At 39.8% G+C, this 22,000-nt stretch overlaps 1 protein-coding gene across 2 annotated transcripts in view; it reads left to right on the top strand.

The window, feature by feature from the left end:
* Window positions 1–22,000, top strand: part of cdkal1 (CDK5 regulatory subunit associated protein 1-like 1) — a 227,723-nt gene that overhangs the window by 125,800 nt on the left and 79,923 nt on the right. For both annotated transcript variants that reach the window (XM_029450878.1, XM_029450879.1), the window contains 2 exons: window positions 553–719; window positions 13,668–13,813. In XM_029450878.1, coding sequence (XP_029306738.1) covers window positions 553–719; window positions 13,668–13,813 — 313 coding nt within the window. The remainder of the gene's footprint in view (window positions 1–552; window positions 720–13,667; window positions 13,814–22,000) is intronic.

Below are 22,000 nucleotides of genomic sequence, written 5' to 3' on the forward strand. Positions count from 1 at the left end.
AATTGTTAAGATGTGTTGATTTATTCTAACATTGGTTGAGAGTTAAATCAAGATGTGAAACAGTTAAAGAAAAAGGGAAACTCAAGCTGCTGCTACTTTATTTAATTTTTCTAAAATTAAGCTCTTTATTTTAAGATGCAAAATTTTTCAAAAGCTATTTTATTTATTTTCTAAATTGTATTTTTAAATGCAGCCCGAGAAGAACATTATACATATCTACATTATTATATATATATCTGTATAGTTCAATGTTAGGTGACAATAAATATTGTCTAAATGTTTTTAAATTGTACTTTCTTTATTAGATTTGACGTTGATACAGCTACTAGGCTGCTTCAATATATCTCACACTAATTCATAACGCAAGTTAGACATTATGATGCTCCGGACCTTTGCTCGCAGAAATTTTCTCTAACTGGACCTCTTAGAAATTTAGTTGAATACCCCTGCTGTAGATCATCACTCTGCAAAGTTGACCTTTCCAAAACAAAAAAAGAGAATCTAAATGAGTTATTAAACACGTTTAATCTGTGTCTTTGTGTCTTTTTTCAGAGGGAGTGTGTGAGATCTGGTTGACCAGTGAAGACACAGGAGCTTATGGTAGAGACATTGGGACAGACCTGCCCACATTGCTGTGGAGATTGGTGGAGGAGATTCCTGAAGGAGCCATGCTGAGGCTGGGTATGACCAACCCACCTTATATCCTGGAACACCTACAGGTATGTACAGTACACGGTCACCCATTTCACCCAGAAGAACTATCAAAGATAATAAATCATCATCGATAAATACAGCAAAAATCTGAGTTTTTCCTTTTCACCCTTTTGTTTCTGTCCTTATAGTCTCTTGTACTATCCCTTTCTTCGAAAACAAATAATATTGCTTTGCCTAGATTTTATAAACTAAATGCCTTTCTGTTTTGCTTACCAAGCAGTTTTGCTGCAGCGCTCATACTCCAGTCATTAGTGCAGTTCATTCTCTTCTCTCCCTAATGAGTCAATTAAGAACCATTGTGTCGTCTTTAGCAACCTCATTTTATCAGTCATTATTGTCTTCCCTAATGGAACAATGGACATTATTATCCCTTCTCTCTCTCTCTCTCTGGCCTATGCATGTCTTTAAAACACAGTTTTACGCTCTCTCTCGCTCTCTCTCTCTCTCTCTCTCTCTCTCTCTCTCTCTCTCTCGCTCTCTCTCTCTATCTCTCTATCTCTATCTCTATCTCTCTCCCCCTCGCTCTCTCTCTATCTCTCTATCTCTCTATCTCTCTCTCTCTCTTTGCACGTCTGTCTCTGTCTGTCAAACATGCTTTTTCTATCATTTAAATGACTTTTTTTTTAATTTGTTTCTGCCATTGTTATGGTGACAACATAGTATAACATATTATCACCATTTTCCACCAAAAATGGACAATAAGCAGGTCCAGCCTCTGCTTTAAGAACACATCAACTTAGAGAGAGGAGGGGAAGAGAAAACTGAGAACAGGCAGAAGGCTGCGGTGAATACAGACAACAAATCTATTGACAAAATGGAATTATAATATTATAATTTGTCCAAATAATTTCAGGGTTGTCCATGCTCGGCCTGGGCAGACACATTGCATTTAAAGCAGAACCCTTCTTGACCCTTTTTGTTTTTGTTTGCTGTAACTTGAAATGTTGCCGTGTAACTGAGCTCCAGTAACATAACCTTGTCCAAAGTGGGCTTAAAGGGTATCTAGTGTGTGCAGAGACTCAGGGGACATGGGGGGCATGGGGGGCAATACAGCGCAATATAGCGATATACCTCAGGGTCTTGCCTATTCGGTCACACAAAATATATATTCTTAATACACACAATATGAATTTTTTGGAAAACCACCTGTATTAACCTTGAATTTACAAATTCATATTTAATGCATACGTTTTTCTCTGAAGATTTTCAAGAGAAATAATCCAGATCTGCATCATATGTGTGTCTGCTCTATTAAAAGGGTCTTAAATGTAGCCCCTATTTCTCTGGTGTAGTGAGGTAGAAAAGTTGAACAACTGTTTATTTAACAGGATAAATGGAGGAGGATAATAACAAGAAAAGATTGAAATTGAATATAGAGATTTTACTTTAAAGTGATGAAGACATAAATCAGGGATTAACTTCAGTGTTCTTTTTTTTTTAGTGTTTCTGATTTCTTTGTCACACTCATTTTTAACCATAAATTACTGTTTTGCCTTCCTATTAGGATTCCCCGTCGCATCTCTGATAGAAATTTGTTTTGGAAGAATAAAGGAGGGAAATATTAAGAAAGGTATGAAGGAGAGGACTGAAAAGGGGTTATGGTAACCTAGAAAACTAAAATGAAACAAAACTTTTTTGTAAAAAAAGAAAAAAGCCAGTCAAGTTCACAACAGATGTACTTTTGAATCAAACAATCAGGGAAGATTGTAGATCATAGATAAATGAAATAAGGGCAGAAATTAAGAAAATGGGGATGAAGGCCCGGGGATAGAGATGAGGGCTAAAAAGGAGTGGAAAAGTGCTGTGGGAAGCAGCAATGATGGTTGTAATTAACCAGGGGTTAATGGAGGTGGCTAATTGTCCCCCACATGTATAGGTAGGCTTTCTGCTTGGCTACATTACAATTAAAACACCACCCTCCTAATGATAGGGAATAACAATTAACTGATAATTAGAAATATACTAGAACGACACACCAGCTTGGTCTGTGTGTGTGTATGTTAGGAATCATTTCATATGCTACCGGCCCTTTCACTCTCAACGTCCATGCAATGAATTGAATTATATCTTTTTAGCTTTAATTCCTCAGTCAATTAACCTACATAAGGAAAGATAAGAGTGCTCTTCTTTAACTTATCATTGTCTTTTGTTGCTCCTGTCCCCCATTTACCCTTTATCGTCTCCTCTTTTTCCTCTTCTTCTTCTTCTCCCCTGCCTGCCCCTCTTCACACCCCCCCACCCCACACACACACACACACACACACACACACACACACACACACACACACACACACACACACACACACACACACACACTCTTTTCTCGTTCTTGACCTACTTATAAACTTTCCATATATTGTCAATGATTGTGAGCATAACAGAGAAACTTGCCAGAACAAAATACATATTTTGAAATTCTTTGAAAGTTTCCTTCTTACTCTTCCTTGAGTCTCAATTCTAATTACTTCCTCTTTGATTTACACTTTCTGATCCTTGTTTTTACTCTCCTTTCTCCTTGCAGGTCTTTCTTTCCTGTAATTTGTATATTCTCCTTGTCACTGTTTTAATTATTTCATCACTGCCCCCACCTTTCAAACTCTTGTTTTTCTCCTAATTACTCATCCTTCACCTCATCTTCTATCTCTTCTCTCCAATTCCTCTCATACTGGTGGCAATCACAGGTTACACACACTGAAGTAGATTTATTCTTCATTTTAAGTAAAGGCCAAATTATATCCCCCTGTCTTCTCTTTCGATGAACACCAGCGCTTATATAACAGCATCATACTGAATGGCTATGATTGAATCTGAAAAGGCCAAGTAACCTCTCCACTTCCCACTGAAAGATCACCCTCTCTAAGACATACTTACTCAGATCAACACTTTTGCACTCCCTCTGTCACACAAGAACACACAATTCCTTCCAATGTGCAGCCTGTTTTTCCAGACAGCCTCATAGCACCACTTGCTGATTGGAGCAGTTAAAGGCCCAATTGCTATCATGGGCCACTTGTCTCTGACATTTTAGTTGATTGCATTGTACAGTCAGTGGACATTTTTACTTGAGTAGTTGCAAGTAAAAATGTATTTAGTGTTATTATTTTTTTGTCTCTTCAGATGTCATATTTTTAAATTCTGCAGAAAAATCTGTCTATTTGTCCATCCATCCACCTGTCAATAAATGGCTATGCTGCCATTAAAACTGCAACAGTAGGTCATCTTATCATATAAGGTGTATGTATGTGTATGCATACAGATACCTGTGCATGTGCAAGCCTGTGTGTGTGTCTGTGATTGAATCTAACATGCTACCAGACTCATTAAATGAGGTGTGAAAGTAGCCTCCTCGTACGTACCAATCAGTCAGGCTGGGATGAATGAAATAGCTGTTGTCCATTAACCATCCTCCACAGAGCTCATTTCAGTTGGACTAGAGATGCATCAGATATGCTGTTCACACACGCTTCACTGTGGTCTGATACGTTAGTGTTGCAAGCAAAGAGGGATTTGCATAACATTTTGCTTAGCGTTATTCATTCAAAATGCTTCATTCTAAAATAAGATCTTATGAATACAGTCAGAGAAACAGAAATGTGCATCTATTGGTTCTCGTAAATTGGTTTTCATCCAGCTGCAAAGAAAACTTGTGACAAAATGGATATTCTCTTTTTCTTAAAAATACATCCATTAAATATAACATTTACAAAAAGAAAAGTTCAAATGTAATGTTTTATTAGTGCCGGATGGATGATGTTGTGTTTTTGACCATGTGGAATCTTAAACATTCATAAAAGTGAATCTTGTTTGACATGGGACTGGACATAATCTGTAATTATTTTACATTTTCTTTGGTTGTTTGTGTTTAGCTTTTCATAAAAAAATGTAGTCATCTATTTACCAGAGACAGTGAGAGATGTGCGACTGTTCTCTGTTTGATGGAGCCTTGGGTCTTGGGATGGTTGCCTTGGGATGGTTGACAAAATACCAAATACCCATAACGAAGTGGAAGCTCCATCCTCTGCATTCGGCTGATATTATTCATACCCAGGACACAAGCATTCACACACACACACACACACACACACACACACACACACACACACACACACACACACACTCATCTCTCCTTCACACTCATGTGCACACACGCACAGCTGTATGGGTAGACGCGCCTTCTCAGACCATTTTCATTTTAATGAAGCCTTTGGGAGCCTCTCTACATTAGAGGCCTAATGTAGCATTGTGTGAGGGACCCGACACCAAATGAATGCTCATAGTAATGCTATTCTGATGTCCCTCTGAATTATGAGTCTGGCTATTTAAAACGGAAGTTACAAATATAACTATGGTTCTATGAATCCTGGATGACCGCCAAAGGCAGTGCTTAACACTGAATATTTTCCATTTTGTGCATTCACAGGTCAAGATAATATAAACGAGTCACGTGTGACCTTGGATGACCCCGGTTATGTATATGTTCCGTTGTCAATGGCGAGATCAGACCTACAGAATCTTTTCGCGGAATCGCGAGATTCTGAGTGACTAAGAACTCTGGTGGTCATCCAGGAATTATAGAACTGTAGTTATAGCCGTAGTTGTCATTCTATGTCATCCTTATTGACCGTCAGTGGCAGTGCTTAATGCTGGATGTCTTATAACAGAGTTGCGAGGAATCCTGAGTACCCACGTCATAAAGGTTGAGCAGAAGAACCATGCCCAATGGATGCGACATTCACCCTGTAGAACCTGGAGAATATGCTCTGTAATGACCATATGTCCACCCATGATGTGGAGATACCCTTGGTGGAGTGGCACTTTACTCTGGGCAGCAAAGAATGTTCATTCACCCTGTATGCATGGGAAATTACATTTACGATCCTTCCTAGCACCACCGTAACCGATTACGAGTTGTTCAGACTATCGTATGCACGCGGTAGCCTAGATATAAGCTTAAAGTGCTCGTACTGGGCATAAGAGTTTTGACCTTTATTCCATGTCTCCTAAGGGAGGGTGAAATTGTGGCAACTGGATAGGCCAATTCAGATGTGAGCGTGGCAGCACCTTAGGGAGGAACGCTGTGTTCGGCCACAAAGTGACACCTGAGCCATCCGGGTTCCACCTCAAACACAAATTGTTCACATATAAGGCCTGTAGCTTGCCTACACAATTTGTCGAAGTGATGGCAAGGAGAAAAGCATTTTTGGCCCACAACCACCTCATTTCTGCCTGTGCCAAGGGTTCAAAAGGAGGCAAGTATAGGGCGTCCAACACCAGGGGTAGGTCCTATGTAGGAGCCCTTGAGGGGCTGGGGGGGGAGGGGGGCACAACCTCAGAGCTTCTTTTAATAAGAAGGATGCCAGCCTGTGGCTGTGTTGTTGTCAACCCTAGTATGTTGCAATGAAATACCAGCCATGTACACCCTGATGGTAGAAAGACACCGGCCACTGTCTAGGAGGGACTACAGAAACTCAAGGATAGTAGACACAGAGCAATGTACTGGGTCCTTGTTTCGATGTGTGCTCCAGCCAGAAAACAGCTTCCATCTATTTCTGTAGTGCAAACAAGTAGACAGTGCTCTAGCATTCAGAATAGTCATCTGGACGGGCTCTATGTACTCACTCAGCAAAGGGTTGGGCAAGCATCGAGATGCCAAATCTGACCCTCCAGCTGTGACAAGATGTCCTTCCTGCCGGGGAGACTCCAGGGTGTCCCGCAGCAGAGTTTGTGCAGCAGGGAGAACCAAGTCCTGGCTGACCAGAAGGGGGCCACCAGAAGAAGCCTGTGGCTCTATTAAAGCACTCTGAGAAGTGTTGTTAAGATCAATAGAAGGGGTGGAAAGGTGTAGAAAAGACCCTCTGGTCACGTGTGAGCCAGAGCGTCCTGACCCAGAGGGCTGGTCTTCTCCGTCAAGGAAAGCCTTAGAGGACAGTGGATCAACATCTTCGAGGCAAAAAGGTCTACCTCTGCCATGCCGAAGAGACCCCAGACGCTTTGCACTCCCCTGGTGGAGACTTGTGAGGGGAGAGGAAGTCCGTAACATGGTTCCGCTCTCTTGCATTGTCCGTAGGCTGGTCAGGCAAGGGGCTGACTACATCAGAAGAGCCTGGGGCACCTCTAGCAATCATACGGATTCTTGGCGCCGCTCGAGTGGCAGCCTGTTACAGCAGCTCCTACTCAACGCTGAATAGTTTCTATTTTATCGTGTTTTTTAGTACTTATTTTCTTATTTAAATTATTCTGTGTTTACTGCTCTGCAACCTGTCTGGAAATCATGGACACCAAACCCGCTATTGCACTGGTTTTCTTCGTACTTTTCCCATTACCAACTGTGACCGGGGATCGCATGTGTATTCAGAGCAGTGTTTACACTAGGGACCAGCTGTTAGCATCCCGTAGCATGGCGGTGCTAACTGGCGAGAGACCCGATGTTTCCCCTTGAGCTGAGGAGAAGAAGAAGGGGCTCGACTGGGGAAACTATAAGGCAGGGGTGGGGAACCTTTTTCCTATCGAGGGCCATTTTATTTTTTACAACATCCTTCGAGGGCCATACTAGTTATTGAACTCATAACCTCTGCAATTTCTTTTAAGACGCAGTCCATTCGTTTCACCTTTCTTTTATGCTGTGCAAAAAAAGCAACTTTTTTATCCATGTATCTTTCTGTTTTATCAGAAATCAGCAATCCCTTATTAGTCCCACAACGGGGAAATGTAAAAGAAAACAAGCAAAAGAACATATGAAGTAAAAAGGCAGTACACAATAATTAAATAGAATAAAAAATAATATAAGTACCACCAAGTGGTTGATAGAAAATAAAGTGAATATTGCACATGGCAGTGATAATTGCACAGTAGTGGTGCAATAGTCTGTTCTTGGTGTGGTGGTCTACCTATCTATCTGTCCATGTTTGTATGTTACGCTCTGGAGAGAGCTGCTTGTTGGGCCAAACTCTGCCGAAGAGCGTTAACTTTATCCAAACTCACTCGTCCTTTCAGCTCGTGCAGTTTGGCATGTTTCGTTTTTGCTTGAGATTATTATTATCACCACAAGCGTGTCCGCACAAACTAGGCACACTTCCACAAATAAATAATCGTTCGTCCATTTCTCCTGGAAAATGACATTCCGCATCCATCTTTCTCTGTTTTACACTCGCCATGCTGCGTTCACTGATGTCAATGACAGTTTAATATTGAAGTTTTTTTACATGACGTGACCACGTGAGGACACATTCCGCTCGTGTTGTGTTCAAGAACCCTGACCTTGGCCAGGAAAAACAGACAGTCTCCCGTTTTATACGGTTGCGACTAGATTTTTGTGGGGGTTTTTCTAGTGGATTTTTTCGCGTGTTTATGAATTTCCTCGAGGGCCGGATCAAATGGACTCGTGGGCTGTGTGAGGCCGGAGGTTCCCCACCCCTGCTATAAGGGAAATGATGGTAGGCTCAATAGCTGGCAGGTGGGTAAGGCCAATCTTGCTTCATCCTGCATGGCTGCCAGGGTTCGGCCATCAGATATAAGACGTTAGAGAGCCCTAGATGTGAGAAAGCCATAGTTTGCCTGAAGAAAGCACCATCAGGCGTAGATTCTGACTGTCGTACATCCAGCTGCAGGCGAGCCAGTGCCATGCAAATGACGGCCCCATCTTCTGTCCCCTCTGAAGAGCATGAATTGGGTGGTGATGGCCTATTGCTCTAGTGGGTACGACTTCCAAACAGAACACCAGAAGACTGAGTTCAATACCAGGGCTGCCACCATTGTAACCCTGAGCAAGGTACTTAACCCTGATTTGCTCCAGGGAGACTGTCCCTATAGTTAGTTCACTGTAAGTAAGATGCTTGATAGTATAGGATTCAGTGTTTCCCCTAGGTTTACTGCTTTGGAGGGGCGCTCACCGTGCGTGCGTGGCGAGGGAAGATTGCGTGCGTGGCGCGGGGAGATTGCGTGCGCGGCACGGTTTCTATTTAGTTCTCCCCTCTCCTTTCTTCCGCTCTGTAGGTGTGTGCGCACGTGTAGGTGTGTGTGCACGTGTAGGTGTGTGCGCACATGTGTGTTTGTGTCAGCTGCGAAGCCCCGTCCTTCGTAAAACGGAGTGAAGGAGAGAATGTGAATGCGCAAAGTAGACAGTACAAACAAACGTGCACATAAATTAGATCAATAGCATAAGCGTTTAGTTTATTTAATAAAAGAGCAACCTGTGAATGTGAAAAGTGAGTTGTGAATAAAAAATATATTTATTTATTTTATTCGAGGAAAAAAAACAAAAAACACCTTGAATTTCAGGCAGGGCACTGGGCTCCGTTGACAGGGCGCAGCGCCCTGCCAAGACAATGGTAGGGGAAACACTGAGATTGTCATTTCTTTCTAGCTCACAACAGTCAGATGATACACACAGCACAATACAGTGTGCCATTCAAATGCTACGCATGCACTTAATTTCCCTTTTACTGTGCAATACATAGATTCCATCTGCACTGTGTGAGGTACTGCAGGACTCAATATACTCTCCAGGGAAAATCAAGTGCAGTGTGAAGTGTTTGAAATGTTTATTACCATAGGGAGTTCAGTTTCTCTATCTGCTGCTGAACACAGTTCCCGCCGATTGTGTGTTTGTGTGCCCCATGCACACACATGGGGACCAGACTTATTATCCTGGGAGCGGCTTGTAGAATAATTTTCTCTACAGACTCCCTTGGGTGAACCCTGCTAATACTCTTATGTGTGTGTGTGTTTGTGTATATGTCTGTGAGTGTGCGTGAATGCAGTAAGGTGCTACTTATTCCGTGTTTGCTTCAAAACATTCACTTGAACCAGACTGTAAACCTTTCTGTCTGCGTGTTGGCCCTCTGGGGACTCTATCTGTGCTTGTGTGTTGTTGTGATGTAATCACCAATGTGTCCTTATCCCATACTATAGAATAAAGTATGCGCCACATACTAATATTAACAATTCACTACTTAAGCAGAAATATTTCATTTATCTTTTAACTAATAAGAATTGATATAGGCCATAAACCGCAACTGTGAAACATTACAAATGTCAAATGGGATAGCATCACAAATATAAAGTAAAACAATTTTTTACAATTCTTTCTTGCTGTGAGTAGCTCCTCCCTCTGTTGGGGCGTGCCCTGAAACAATGGTAGGGGAAACACTGATACTACCAGTCAAGTCTTTCCTCAATGTCTGAACCGGCAGTGTTATAAGCCCTATACTGCCAAACATACACATTTCAGTTGCTGTGAAAAACACATCAATCAATGTGGAAATTTAAAGGATGTAGATGTACACAATTTACATTTTTTGACATGTTTTGACAGCATAGTCACTCTGTCTGATTGATTTGCTTCAGCAGAGTTTTATAGATGCATAATAAATACATACAGTATTTAAAAGGATTGGAAAGACTAAATTTCATTGAGCTGATCTTTTTTTCTTACTTATAGGTAGTTATTAGCCACACAAACGGAGACAACTTAATTCAAACAAATTAGCAGTTATCCCTCAACCAGTTTGAGCAACTTCATGGAGAGTTTGTCAGAAATATATATATTTTTATCCACAGTATTCCACCTACGACACAAGTACAAATAAGGGATGAAACTCACACGGAAAAATCACGTCTTCGGCTTTTAAAAAAAAAGGGAGGAAGTAACTGATGTACAGGAAAGACATTAAACCAAACGGAGAGCAATAGACAAAATCCTCATACAGAATATTCCAAAGAAATTTAGAGGTGGGTGAATGTATGTTATTTGTCATTGAGGCTGCTTGGAGCCAAACAACCTTTTATCTGCTCTCTCTCTCTTTTTTCTATATGTGTTCTTTCTTAGTCATATCTGATTTGAGGGGGAAGATATTGGATCCTTTGAGCTAAGCCAGTTATGATGCGTTCTTTCTGGTTTATCTGAGCCGATCAACCAAAGATGAAAGGATTTATTTGTGTGAATGGGAGAGATAGGCCTGTTGGGGAAGGAGAAAGGGGCACAGAGAGCGAGAAACAATATCATACTGCTTTAAACACTGCCAAGACTGAAAAAAATAAGAAAAATAAGACCCCTTGCACCAATTTTTGATTGATTTGTTTAAGCTCGTTGAATTCTTCTTTGCGCTGATTAGTTCATCCACCCAGGAGCAAAGGCATTAAAGCTGCACTTTAATTTTTGCCACTGGGCACTGCTGAGTGATATCTTCACCACAGCATAATTTTCACTTCAGACTCACTAAACTCTCTGTCAGCAACAGTCAAACATTGAAAAGGCCTCAACTCCAACAAGAGAGATTGTTATCAGTGTACTGTATAATCATTGGAGGATGGGATTCTCTCTCCCAAACAGACGCACACAAGATAAATGGCTTGTGTGAATGAACAGTCCTCCTCTATAGATTAATCTAAGTTGCCATCAGCAGTGCCCTGCTACTCAAACTAGCATGACATCTGTTGAGACCGCATTCACCCTTGCAACACACATTCATGTGTGCATGCACTCACACACATAATCGGTGGGCTCTGTTGGAGGCATTGGGTAGTTATCATTGTCAGTTAATCTAATGAGACTGGAGCAGTATACTTCTACACATAATACTATGCACTGTGCCAGGATACATTGCGAGGCAGGGCAAAAAAGTCTTCATCATAAGTAAACTCAATGTGCTTTGAATCAAAAAGTAACAGATACACACATATAGTCAGACACACGTATACTATAACAAATCATAATACTGAGAACAAATTTAATTTATTCACTGTAAACTTCACTGTATTGCAATTCTGTGGTTTGGACTCTAAAAGGTTTCACACCGAAATTATAAAGCACACTCAGATCAGAGTAGTGTTAACATTTAGAAATAACACACAGGCACAAATTCACTCTACTATTATTTTACCTTTTAAAAGCATTTAAAAACACATAAGTACATGTTTCTTTACATGTTTTCCTTTCACTCAATCTCTCTCTCCCCCTCTCTCTCTCTCTCTCCCCCCTCTCTCTCTCTCTCTCTCTCTCTCTCTCTCTCTCTCTCTCTCTCTCTCTCTCCGGCACACACACACACACACACACACACACACACACACACACACACACACACACACATGCAGCAAGTTGATTTCTGTCAGCAATCAAGCTCCATTTTCCAACCAAATTAATTATTTCTAATTTGGAGCTTCTAGTGGTCAACCCCCTGTGGTGTGCTGCAACTGAGTTGTGCGTGTGCGTGTGCTTTTGTGTATTTTGTGTCAGTGTATGAAATGGGGAACATTCTACAATAGATCTTAATTGAGAAGACGGACTGCAATCAGCATATTCTTGTAGGAAATCATTAAATCATTTTTTCTTCCCCTCCTCTTTTTCTCTTTCTCCTTATGGGGTGATTAGCATGGTAATGATAGCATCCTGATTATATCCATCAGAAAAAATCTGACATCTGTGGTCTCTCCAGTTCTATTACTGAGGAAATGAAAGTAAGAATGAAAGGAAAGAAAAAACCTGCAACTATGCCATTAATTTGGTGTGTTAAAAAACACAGAATATCACTGTTCTAATTGTTCTTTGTGAAAGTGTAAGAGCTGAGACAAAAACATGATTCAAAATCCCATGTTAATGCCGAAATATCCTGTTTTTACCACCATTTTCAATTCGGCTGGAGGCATGTACATGAACTAAATGGTGTATATTTCTAATAAAAGAAACTGTTAACTAAAATTATAGATCTTCATTATCCGAGCATGATTACCTTGATTTAAATATATAATTGTGTGTATTTCTCTCTCAAACACCATGTGTTATATGGAAATGGAAACGGAGGAAATGCAGATTTTTAATGTCTCTTCATTTCATGAGTTTTTGTTCCTTCACCTCAAAACACATCTCCTGGGACGCACTGTTCATCACAGTCTGAGTATTTGATGGAGGCATTTTCTTTAAAGTCAATGTGTCCACAATTTTTGTTTTTATATGCAATGGAACACCTTACTTAAAACCTGCATACTGCATTATAGAAATTTCAGGTATTATGGCGAGCATGTACTATACATCAAGAATTTAAGTGAAAACTGAAAGAGTTCATTATTGACATCATGTTTATTTATTTTTCCCTCACTGTTTTCATCTGAGATGTGGACCTGCATTCTTCAGTAAAAGCTCTTGACTTTTAAGACATAAAGAAACCCTAGTGGTGCAGCCTTGACTTCTTGAACTTTGGATATAGTGGGTACACAATGAATTCTCCAAGATGCTTTTACCTTATTTTTCCAATATTAGAGACATAGAAAGTATGAGAAAGAGGCAGTGTATTGTAGAAGGTCTGCAGTGAAAAGAGGCAGGAATGTTAATGGAAACTTCATTGTATTTAAAGCTAGCAGCTATCATTCATCACTAAGAGAAGTTGCCTCTTCTTTCCGTTTGCATTGATTTAAAACCTTATAGTCACATACACATACTTACATAGTTTTCCTCAGATTCACAACTTCCATGGCTAATGGACACCACTTGTTCAGAATGGCTGCCCTTTTGTTCTTAGTTTGTCTACCATCATTAGTAAACTATTTATAACATAGTCAACCAACAAAGAACAACTATTTTAAGACATTAGAAATCCTTTTAGTATGACTATGTGGCAATACCAATATTACAGCTTTCATAAAGAAAGGATTTTCAAGTGTTTTGAGGCCTTCAGTCTTGTGCAGTTATTTATCAAACATTTGATTATGTTATATTTAGTTTATATAGTATTCTCTGCACTTTTAGATGATGTAGGTTGTGCCTTGTAACATATGTACTTTTTAGCAAAAACAATTTGGCCATCACTGTGTCAAAAACAAGTTGAGTTGTCGACTACATGAGCATACAGACAGACAGACTTACACTCGTTTACACCCTGTTGCCTTTTCTCTCCATGCATAGGAAACAATCTAACCCTATATTTAAACAATGTTCTTGTCTCTTCTCTTTGTCTCACTAGGAGATGGCTATGATATTGAATCATCCACGCGTCTATGGCTTCCTTCATGTTCCTGTGCAGTCGGCCTCAGACAGTGTCCTGATGGACATGAAGAGAGAGTATTGCATTGATGACTTCAAAAAAGTGGTGGACTTCCTCAAAGAGAGGTAAGACAGGATGTGTCCTGATGCCACCAACATAAGTGTCACATTTGTTTCTTCTCTCACCTCTTTCATTCAGCATACCTTTGCAAATAACCTTTAAAAAGGACACATTACTAAGCTGTGAGCTGCTCCCTGCTTGGATGTGCTGTGTGTTTGTGTGTGTCCAAGTTCTCATGACAGTTTGTAGGTGTTTATTTGGAGAACATTCTCTGTCTGTCTGTCTGTGTCTCACTCTCACTCTCTCTCTCACTCTCACTCTCTCTCTCTTACTCTCACTCTCTCTCACTCTCTCACTCTCTCTCTCTTACTCTCACTCTCTCTCACTCTCACTCTCTCTCACTCTCTCTCTCTTACTCTCACTCTTCTCACTCTCTCTCTCACTATCTCTCTCTCACTCTCTCACTCTTACTCTCTCTCACTCTCTCTCACTCTCTCTCTCTCTCTCTCACTCTCTCTTACTCTCACTCTCTCTCTCTCATTCTCTCTTACTCTCACTCTCTCTCTCTCACTCTCTCTCTCTCTCTCACTCTCTCTTACTCTCACTCTCTCTCTCTCATTCTCTCTCTCTCTCTCTCTCTGACTAGCATTGCTCTTTTATTCTGTCCCTTTGTCTTTGTTGTGCATGACTGACAGTGGTTATGCAAACTGCATATCTGTCCTCGTTCCTTATATGTCTGTAATATCACATCTTGGAAACATCAGATGTGGAACTAGGAAAACATGATTAACGGTATTTACTTCATTATGTGCTGCTTCAGATAATGTATATGTCAGCAGATATTAGAAAGTATAATTAATTATTGCTGTCAGATGTGTGCCATATTTCTTTATACAAATTATGAAAGCAAGCTTTCCTTTTAGCTCCACAAAAATGCACGTTTTTGATAGACGGCATTGATATGTTCTTTTTAAATCTCTCTTTTGCTGCAGTCTTTCCCTCTTTATGTTAGTTCTCATTCATCAGGACATTAATTTACAAGGTTACACTTTTAAAAGATTGGAAAGAATAGACAAGTTAAAGGAGAACTGACTGCAGCACTGTGTGGATGTTTGAGCCTGGACTCCTGAAACACTTCATGTTCAAGCTATATTATTAAAAAATATACACACTGACCCACTATGATAATACTCTTTGACGGGAACCATATTAAAATGAGGTTGGATTATATCAGCATGTTATTACTCTTGCCAGATGATAGCTGCTTACTTTTAAGGAAGTAATACTTTCCCCTGGAATTTAATGACATAATGCATGTTTTGAGATTAGTACAAATTGTATTTATATTTATTAAATATCAGAGACAGAGAGGTAGAAACAGTCACATCACAAGATTGACATGAATTCACTCCCACAGTTATCCAGATAATCATAAGAGTGCCCTTAGCACATTGGATACTAGCTAGTTATCCAGTGTGCACATTCCTCTGTTGAATTATGTTCCCATGTATAAATCTTATATATTAACATCTATATGTTCACATAGCCTACATGTCTTTTGATGTTGCAGATCAAATTAATTTTCTTTTACAGATTTTGCTCTAAGCAGATGAGATGGATGTACTGCAGCAATCAATACATTCCATGTAACTGCCCTATGTGGGTCAACAGTCAAGCCATAGGCTTAAAAATAAAATGTACATCTGGGTGAACAAGACTTTTATTTAGGCCACTGTACAGCTATCTACATGTAAAGCTTTGTATATTTCACTATATTGTATGTGTGTGTGTGCGTCTGCATGTGCACCGGTCACTATGTGAGTCAGTATGTCTCTTTAGATCACTCTGACACACTTTCTCTCTGTGTCTCACATCACTTCTCCCACCCAGTCCTCCCCACCTCCCCTTTATTTTTCCCTCTGGCACTGTGTAGAAACCCAACCAACCCGACACAAGCCGTTAGCTTGAGGTCCGGCTCTGTTCGGTCTTTGACTTGATTTTCTCTTGTTATTTTAGTTTTTTCACCATTTTCTGTTAATCCCCCCATTTGGTTGTTGGCTGACAAAGTGCCACTTATGTCATTTTAAAACATCAGAATAATTACCCTGCACAAATAACTGCTGCATTATTCTCGACGCCGGTTGTTATCTCATATTGGTTGAATTGTTAGCAAAAGTGTTTCTCAAAAAATAATACTTTCCTATTCATGAACGTTCTGTTGTGTTGTTCAGTTTGTGTTTGTGTTTGTTTGTGTTTTACTTTTGCTTCCACCATATTTCATAACAGGCACTTCTTGTTTTTTGCCATAAACTTATTTATGTTGTGCAAAATGTCCACTAATGGTCTTGTCCAGTTTGTTTATGGTAGATACATTAATAATTAGAAATTAACTTGGAATGATTAATCATTTTTGAAAATGTTACGCAAAGCAGCTGAAGAGCTTTATACACATATATATTTTCTTTGGATTGTTTGTACAGGGTTTTTTAAGGACTACTGCTTTTAATATCCTAGCAGCTCTTCATCTGTCATCTATTTACTACTGTGTGTGTCTGTGTTGTGTGTGTGTGTCTGTGTGTCTGTGTCTGTCAGGTCCATAACTTGAAATTGGAATGGCCTGTCTTCCTCTCACTCTATCTTTTAGCACTGAAAACTTCTGATTGGGCGCAGTGTGCGGTCATTTCTTCCACTAGAGTCGAAGGCTTTGCCATTCCTTTAAATCTTCTCTTTTAAATTCCTTCTGAAGGGGCCTTGAGTTGAGGAGTGATAACGCTGTGTTTGCTTTAACACTGACTCAGATACTTATCTTTGTGTCTCTCTGTGTGTGTATGCTGCTTTGCCTTTTAGGCAATTGTTTAGCCTGGAGTCGAGGTCTCTGTCCCCGTCTCTAGTTGTTTTTTTAGGGTTCGATGGATATTTCTAACACTGTGAGCCTGATCTGGCTGACACACACACACACACACACACACACACACACACACACACACACACACACACACACACACACACACACACACACACACACACACACACACACACAATCTCGTCACATGCAGGGTTGAACGTCATAAGCTCTTGTTTACATAAACTGTCTGGCTACCTTTTGTGTGAGTCTTTGTATATGTGTGTGCGTGGTTACTCAATTTCTGGCTTCTGTTACTTAAACACACACATTTAAACACACACAGGGGATGTTAGTTGTGTGAAATCAATACTAGTACACATTCAGTGGTCTGACCCATTTGGCTGCAGCAGTAATAGCTGGGGTGCAGTTCAGGGTCTGGGAGAGACGCCAGGTCTTCGGACAAGCCAAAAAACACAACGTGTGTGTGTGTGTGTGTGTGTGTGTGTGTGTGTTAGATAAACACACTGTCTTTTTGTGTTGAGAAAAGTCTTTTTAAAGCCCTGATAATGATAGAGGTAGCAAGAGACGAGATATGTAAATATCTTGGAAGTGTTTTTAGTTTAGTTGCCTATTAGATGCAAGGTTGTAACAAGTTAAAGACAATTGTAACATTTTCCAACTTTCTGTTGTTTGATAGCAATGTAAATAGTAAGACTAACTATTAAATTAATTTATTATTATTATCTTCTTTTTTTATATAAATACGCAGAGCGATTCGTCTCCTTTGCTGAACGTCTGATTAATCTTTTCTTCTGCTATTCTCTCCTTTACAGAGTCTAGTCGGGTTATAACTTTATTGTTGTTTAGCCACAGAAAAGAGTAAGGCCCCACACCATGCTCTCTGTGTGTGTATGTCATAAAATGTTTTTACTGACTCACTCTTCTCTTCACACTGGTGCACTCATGCAAACTGGAACAACTCGAGGTGAAAGGGGAAGTGTGTGTGTGTGTGTGTGTGTGTGTGTGTGTGTGTGTGTGTGTGTTGTGTGTGTGTGTATGTGAGTGCACCCGCAAGGTGACTGTCAATGTAGATTCTCACAGTTAGTCCTTTGTTGAGCCATATACAGTTCACCTCTAAGAATGTGACAGACAGGAACCGAGTGCAGGTATGAGGTCAGAGCTTATCTGACTGACACACACAGCAGAAGACAAATGTATTTCTCTTTACAAACAGCTTAATGCCACCAACACTGCAGAGGTCATGAGGGTTCAAACGCCTCTGGCCTTCCTTATCAGAGAAAACTAGTACACACACACCAACATACAGACACACATCAGACCTCCCTCCTTGACATCCTTCATGACTGAGGATCTTGAACTCCATTATGAACTTAAGGCAACATTTAGTGAGTGATTTTCAAAAGATACTTCATGTTGGCAGCCTTTTGTTTTTGGTGTAATGTCTTTTTTTTTTTTCCTGCAAGAGGTTTTAAAGGTCTTGTGTGTCTGTGCAAACAGACATCACCACTACTGAGTGAGTAAGCTGGTCACAGGGCTGTCATAATATCTTATATATATTCAATTCAATATATTTTCACTACACGATTATTGTGGGCAAACATTTTACGATATTGATATTATATGATATTATAATGAAACAATTATACCAGTGTTTCTAAATTAAAAACTAAATAGAATCTGTGCCACGCACAATAAATTAATAAATAAAAATAAGGGGGGAAAAGGGATCTTATTCAGGGATATCTGGGAAGGTGATTCCCTTTGCATAGGCAAATAAAGGCCCCCACATGTTTTTTAACTTCTCAGAAGAGCCTCTCAATGTATATCGGATTTTTTCAGCTGTAAATTATTGAACACTTCTTTTATCCACAGCGTGTGGGAAGGCGGTGTTGGTGATTTCCATCTCATCAGTATTAGACGTCTAGCCAATAGTGTTACAAAAGCTATCAGCTTGGAGCCTATGCAAAGGCAGCTGAGGGATGCCAAAGACAGCAGTAATGGCATTAGGCTCGATAAGCTTCCCAGCACATTGAACCTTTTAATGGAAAATAATAATACATGAACAGCATTGCCATGATCAGAAATGATTGGCCAGTCTTGACCAACTTTAAAGTTCAAAGGTTGCCCATGACATTTTAAATGCCCTCAATAACTAAGAGTCCAGTGTGACTGCAGCCACTGCTGCTCCTCAGTAGGTGATCTCTGCGAGTTTGTGACTAGTGAGTCTTTACACTGCGGTGTTCCTGAGAAAATGTTGTCTTTTTGGTCACAAACTAAGAATCACAAAGCAGTAAATATTAACATCACAAAAATCAAAGCTACAAATGTTCCACCTAAACAACTGGAAAAGATTACAGTGTTGAACACCAGAACAATGGCGCAAGTTTCCAGCAATGGAAAGTAAAGTAAATCCGAGTCACACTAATTTAGTATATCTTTGTAATTTCCCCAGAAACCAACCCAACACTGCACTCTGGGGAGAAAAGTTAATTTTTCACTCTGTTGACCAGACGACAGCCTGTTCGAACGGTTTGATTTGTTCCACACTTAAACATGTATCGAGTGAAAAGGTCTGTTGAAGGTTGAATGCCCAAATCGCCACTTCACTGGAACTGTGTCACTGGAAGCTCATTCACACTTATCAAATCTAATGGCAAACCAATGCTTCTCTGACCCTTATTGAAACATGTGTAGATTAAGTGGTGGAAGAAAATCAATTATGTGTTGCTTAAGATCGTGGACATTATGAAAGACAGACTGGTTTGTTCATAAAGTGGATGTGCTGGAGGGAGAACAATGAAAATCCACGGAAACACTGAAGGCTTTTGCTATTATTAAGTTCAACTGAGGGCACATCCCATCTTTAAACAATACTGACTGAGTGTAGTTTTTTGAGTATTAATCTGCTACTTTAATATTATGTATATTTCCATTGTGCTCTGCTTTAACATTTAGCTTAATTCACACTGCAAGTTATTATACTAAAGTCATCCATATCCACAGAGAGAAGATGCATTAAATATACTCTTTTTTTTAATGGCATAACTAATTTTTACAAGTTGTTATAACTGAATTGTTTTCTGCCATGCATAATTTGAACAATCAGTAAAATAATTATTTCATTAAAATGGTTCATTTGTCCTCGCCTGCCAACACAGACCGTCTTTTTTACACCCTTTTCTCTCTGCCTCCATCAATTAAAATTACATAATGAAGTACAGTATTTATGCAATGATGTATGGAGAAAATCCTGTTATAGTGGAATAAGGCGGTTACAGTGTAAGTGAACGTGGTCAGAGGATTTTCCACAGTTGTTTCATAGTTTGCCATAATATCTGGGCTGATGTTCCCTCAACTACTCTCGAGGATTAAGTGTCTTTGATTCTCTGGGGCCAAAGATGAAACGCCTGGAAAAGAATATAATGCATCTGCGGGTTGGGGGTTGGTTGTGCATATGTGCAGTGGGGCAGAATCTGGCAGTATTAATGTTGAACTTTGAGGTTAGTTGGGTTGAGCAGAAAGGAGGGGGTGTAAGCCCTCATGTTACCAGTAAGGGATAGATGATAGGGGAGGGCTGGGCATCAAGTCCTCAGGGTGGTTGGTTGGTTCCCCTGGAGGTTATGTGTTCCTGACCTCTGAAAACCCTTTCAATCCCAGGTCATCGAGCTCCCTACCCAAGGAAACACACTCACTTACATGCAAGAGGGAAAGCAACAATAATGCTGTCAGGACAAAACTACAAGCAGCACTTTTATTCAGTTTATTATCGAGGTTTACCTAATGTTTAGGGCATGTTCAGCTGTGGAGTTTTTCAGTTATGGTAAAGAAATAAGGATTTGGGTAGGTCAAGAGGTAATTAATCTGTGTGATCTCAGCAGCTGACCAGAACACTGACCCTTGACCTCCAACATGACCTGTAGGAAACCAACACTCCCCATCCAATCTCCATTTGAGCATTTGGTCACCACTCTGTCGTGTTTTATTCCATTGCTATATTGGTTTAAGCTATTAAGATATGCAATATATGTTGACGTGCTTTCATTGGTTGTGTTGACCTCGTGTACTGTTATAAATTAAATCACTCCTACCTACATAACTTAACAATTGTTTTTCTCCAAGGCACCAAAGCAATACAGCATTCTGTCTTCTATGGCCTCTCTTTATTTCAACCTGTTCACCCTTGTAAACAGGTTGAAATAGGTTCTTATTGCGTGCAAGAACATTATTTTATCTGCCCCTGGTTTTATTTAATGATCTACAATTAGATGACACGTTTTCTTTTATATTGTCTTGAACCCTTTTTGAAAAAAACATCAGAGAAAGAGCTATTGTGTGAATATTGTCTCTTTTCTCACGCCCAGGAAGAATTGTATTCTAAAACTGTAGTACATAAACACACACTGCAACAGAGAGCCATGTATCTGGGTGGTCTCTGGATTATTCGGCCCATTATTAGTTTTACTTTAAAGGAACAAGCATCTATAAAGTGAAAAAAAATTTTTTATCACTTAACACATTTTTAAATGTGCAGCTGGTCAAAACATCCTGGTGATTCAGAGAGCTTAGAATCATACCTTATATTTACAAAACCGCAGGTTCAAATCTGGCTCTCTATTGTTTTTTTTGTTACATGTCACCCGCAAAAAGCAAATGTCATTATCAATCCTATTATTGATGAGATGATGAAGCTGTTTTTCACTAATTTGGTTTGATTAAACGTCAAACCAATGTGTCCGTGTCCTTGTTCTAAAAAGGGTTTCAAGATGTTATGTTTTCATCCAAAGTGTGCAACCAAAATGACCCTGTGTTATACATTCCCACATGGAATGGGAGTTAAGTAATGCCTTGTCCTATTGCATTTGGCTGGTCATGGTTTTATTACACAGTCCTGTGGTTTACGGTGGTAGATAGCCATGTGTCTCTGTATGAGATGGCAGAATTGGAATATTTATACAATCTCAAAGTAAGAAAAGAAAAGAGAAAAGATAATATTGTATTTAGAGCAAACTAAGTCAGTTGCACATTTTTAGACGGATAAGTCTAAAGACTTGTGTATGTGATTATACGATTTATAATTCACATTGCATAGCTTGAAGGTTAGCATTGTTTTGCGACCATGGGAATTAGACACACGCTTCCTTTGGCATAGTTCCGTGTGCCAACAGCCTGTCGGTGTCTTTTTGGTTGATGGAAAACAATGTTCATGTCATTTGTAACTTTAATATACCTTCCTTGAATTGAGTTTAAAACTGTACTGAAGTAGTTTTTACTGAGACTCAGTCCTGGAAAAGTAATTGAAGGATGTTTTTTTCAATCTCTGAGTCACTAAACAGTCATTGATTGATTGCTTTGGCCTAGTATCAAGGGCACCTTTAAGTGTTGGTAG

This window comes from Cottoperca gobio, chromosome 16 (genome assembly GCF_900634415.1).
Source record: "Cottoperca gobio chromosome 16, fCotGob3.1, whole genome shotgun sequence".
NCBI lineage: Eukaryota > Metazoa > Chordata > Actinopteri > Perciformes > Bovichtidae > Cottoperca > Cottoperca gobio.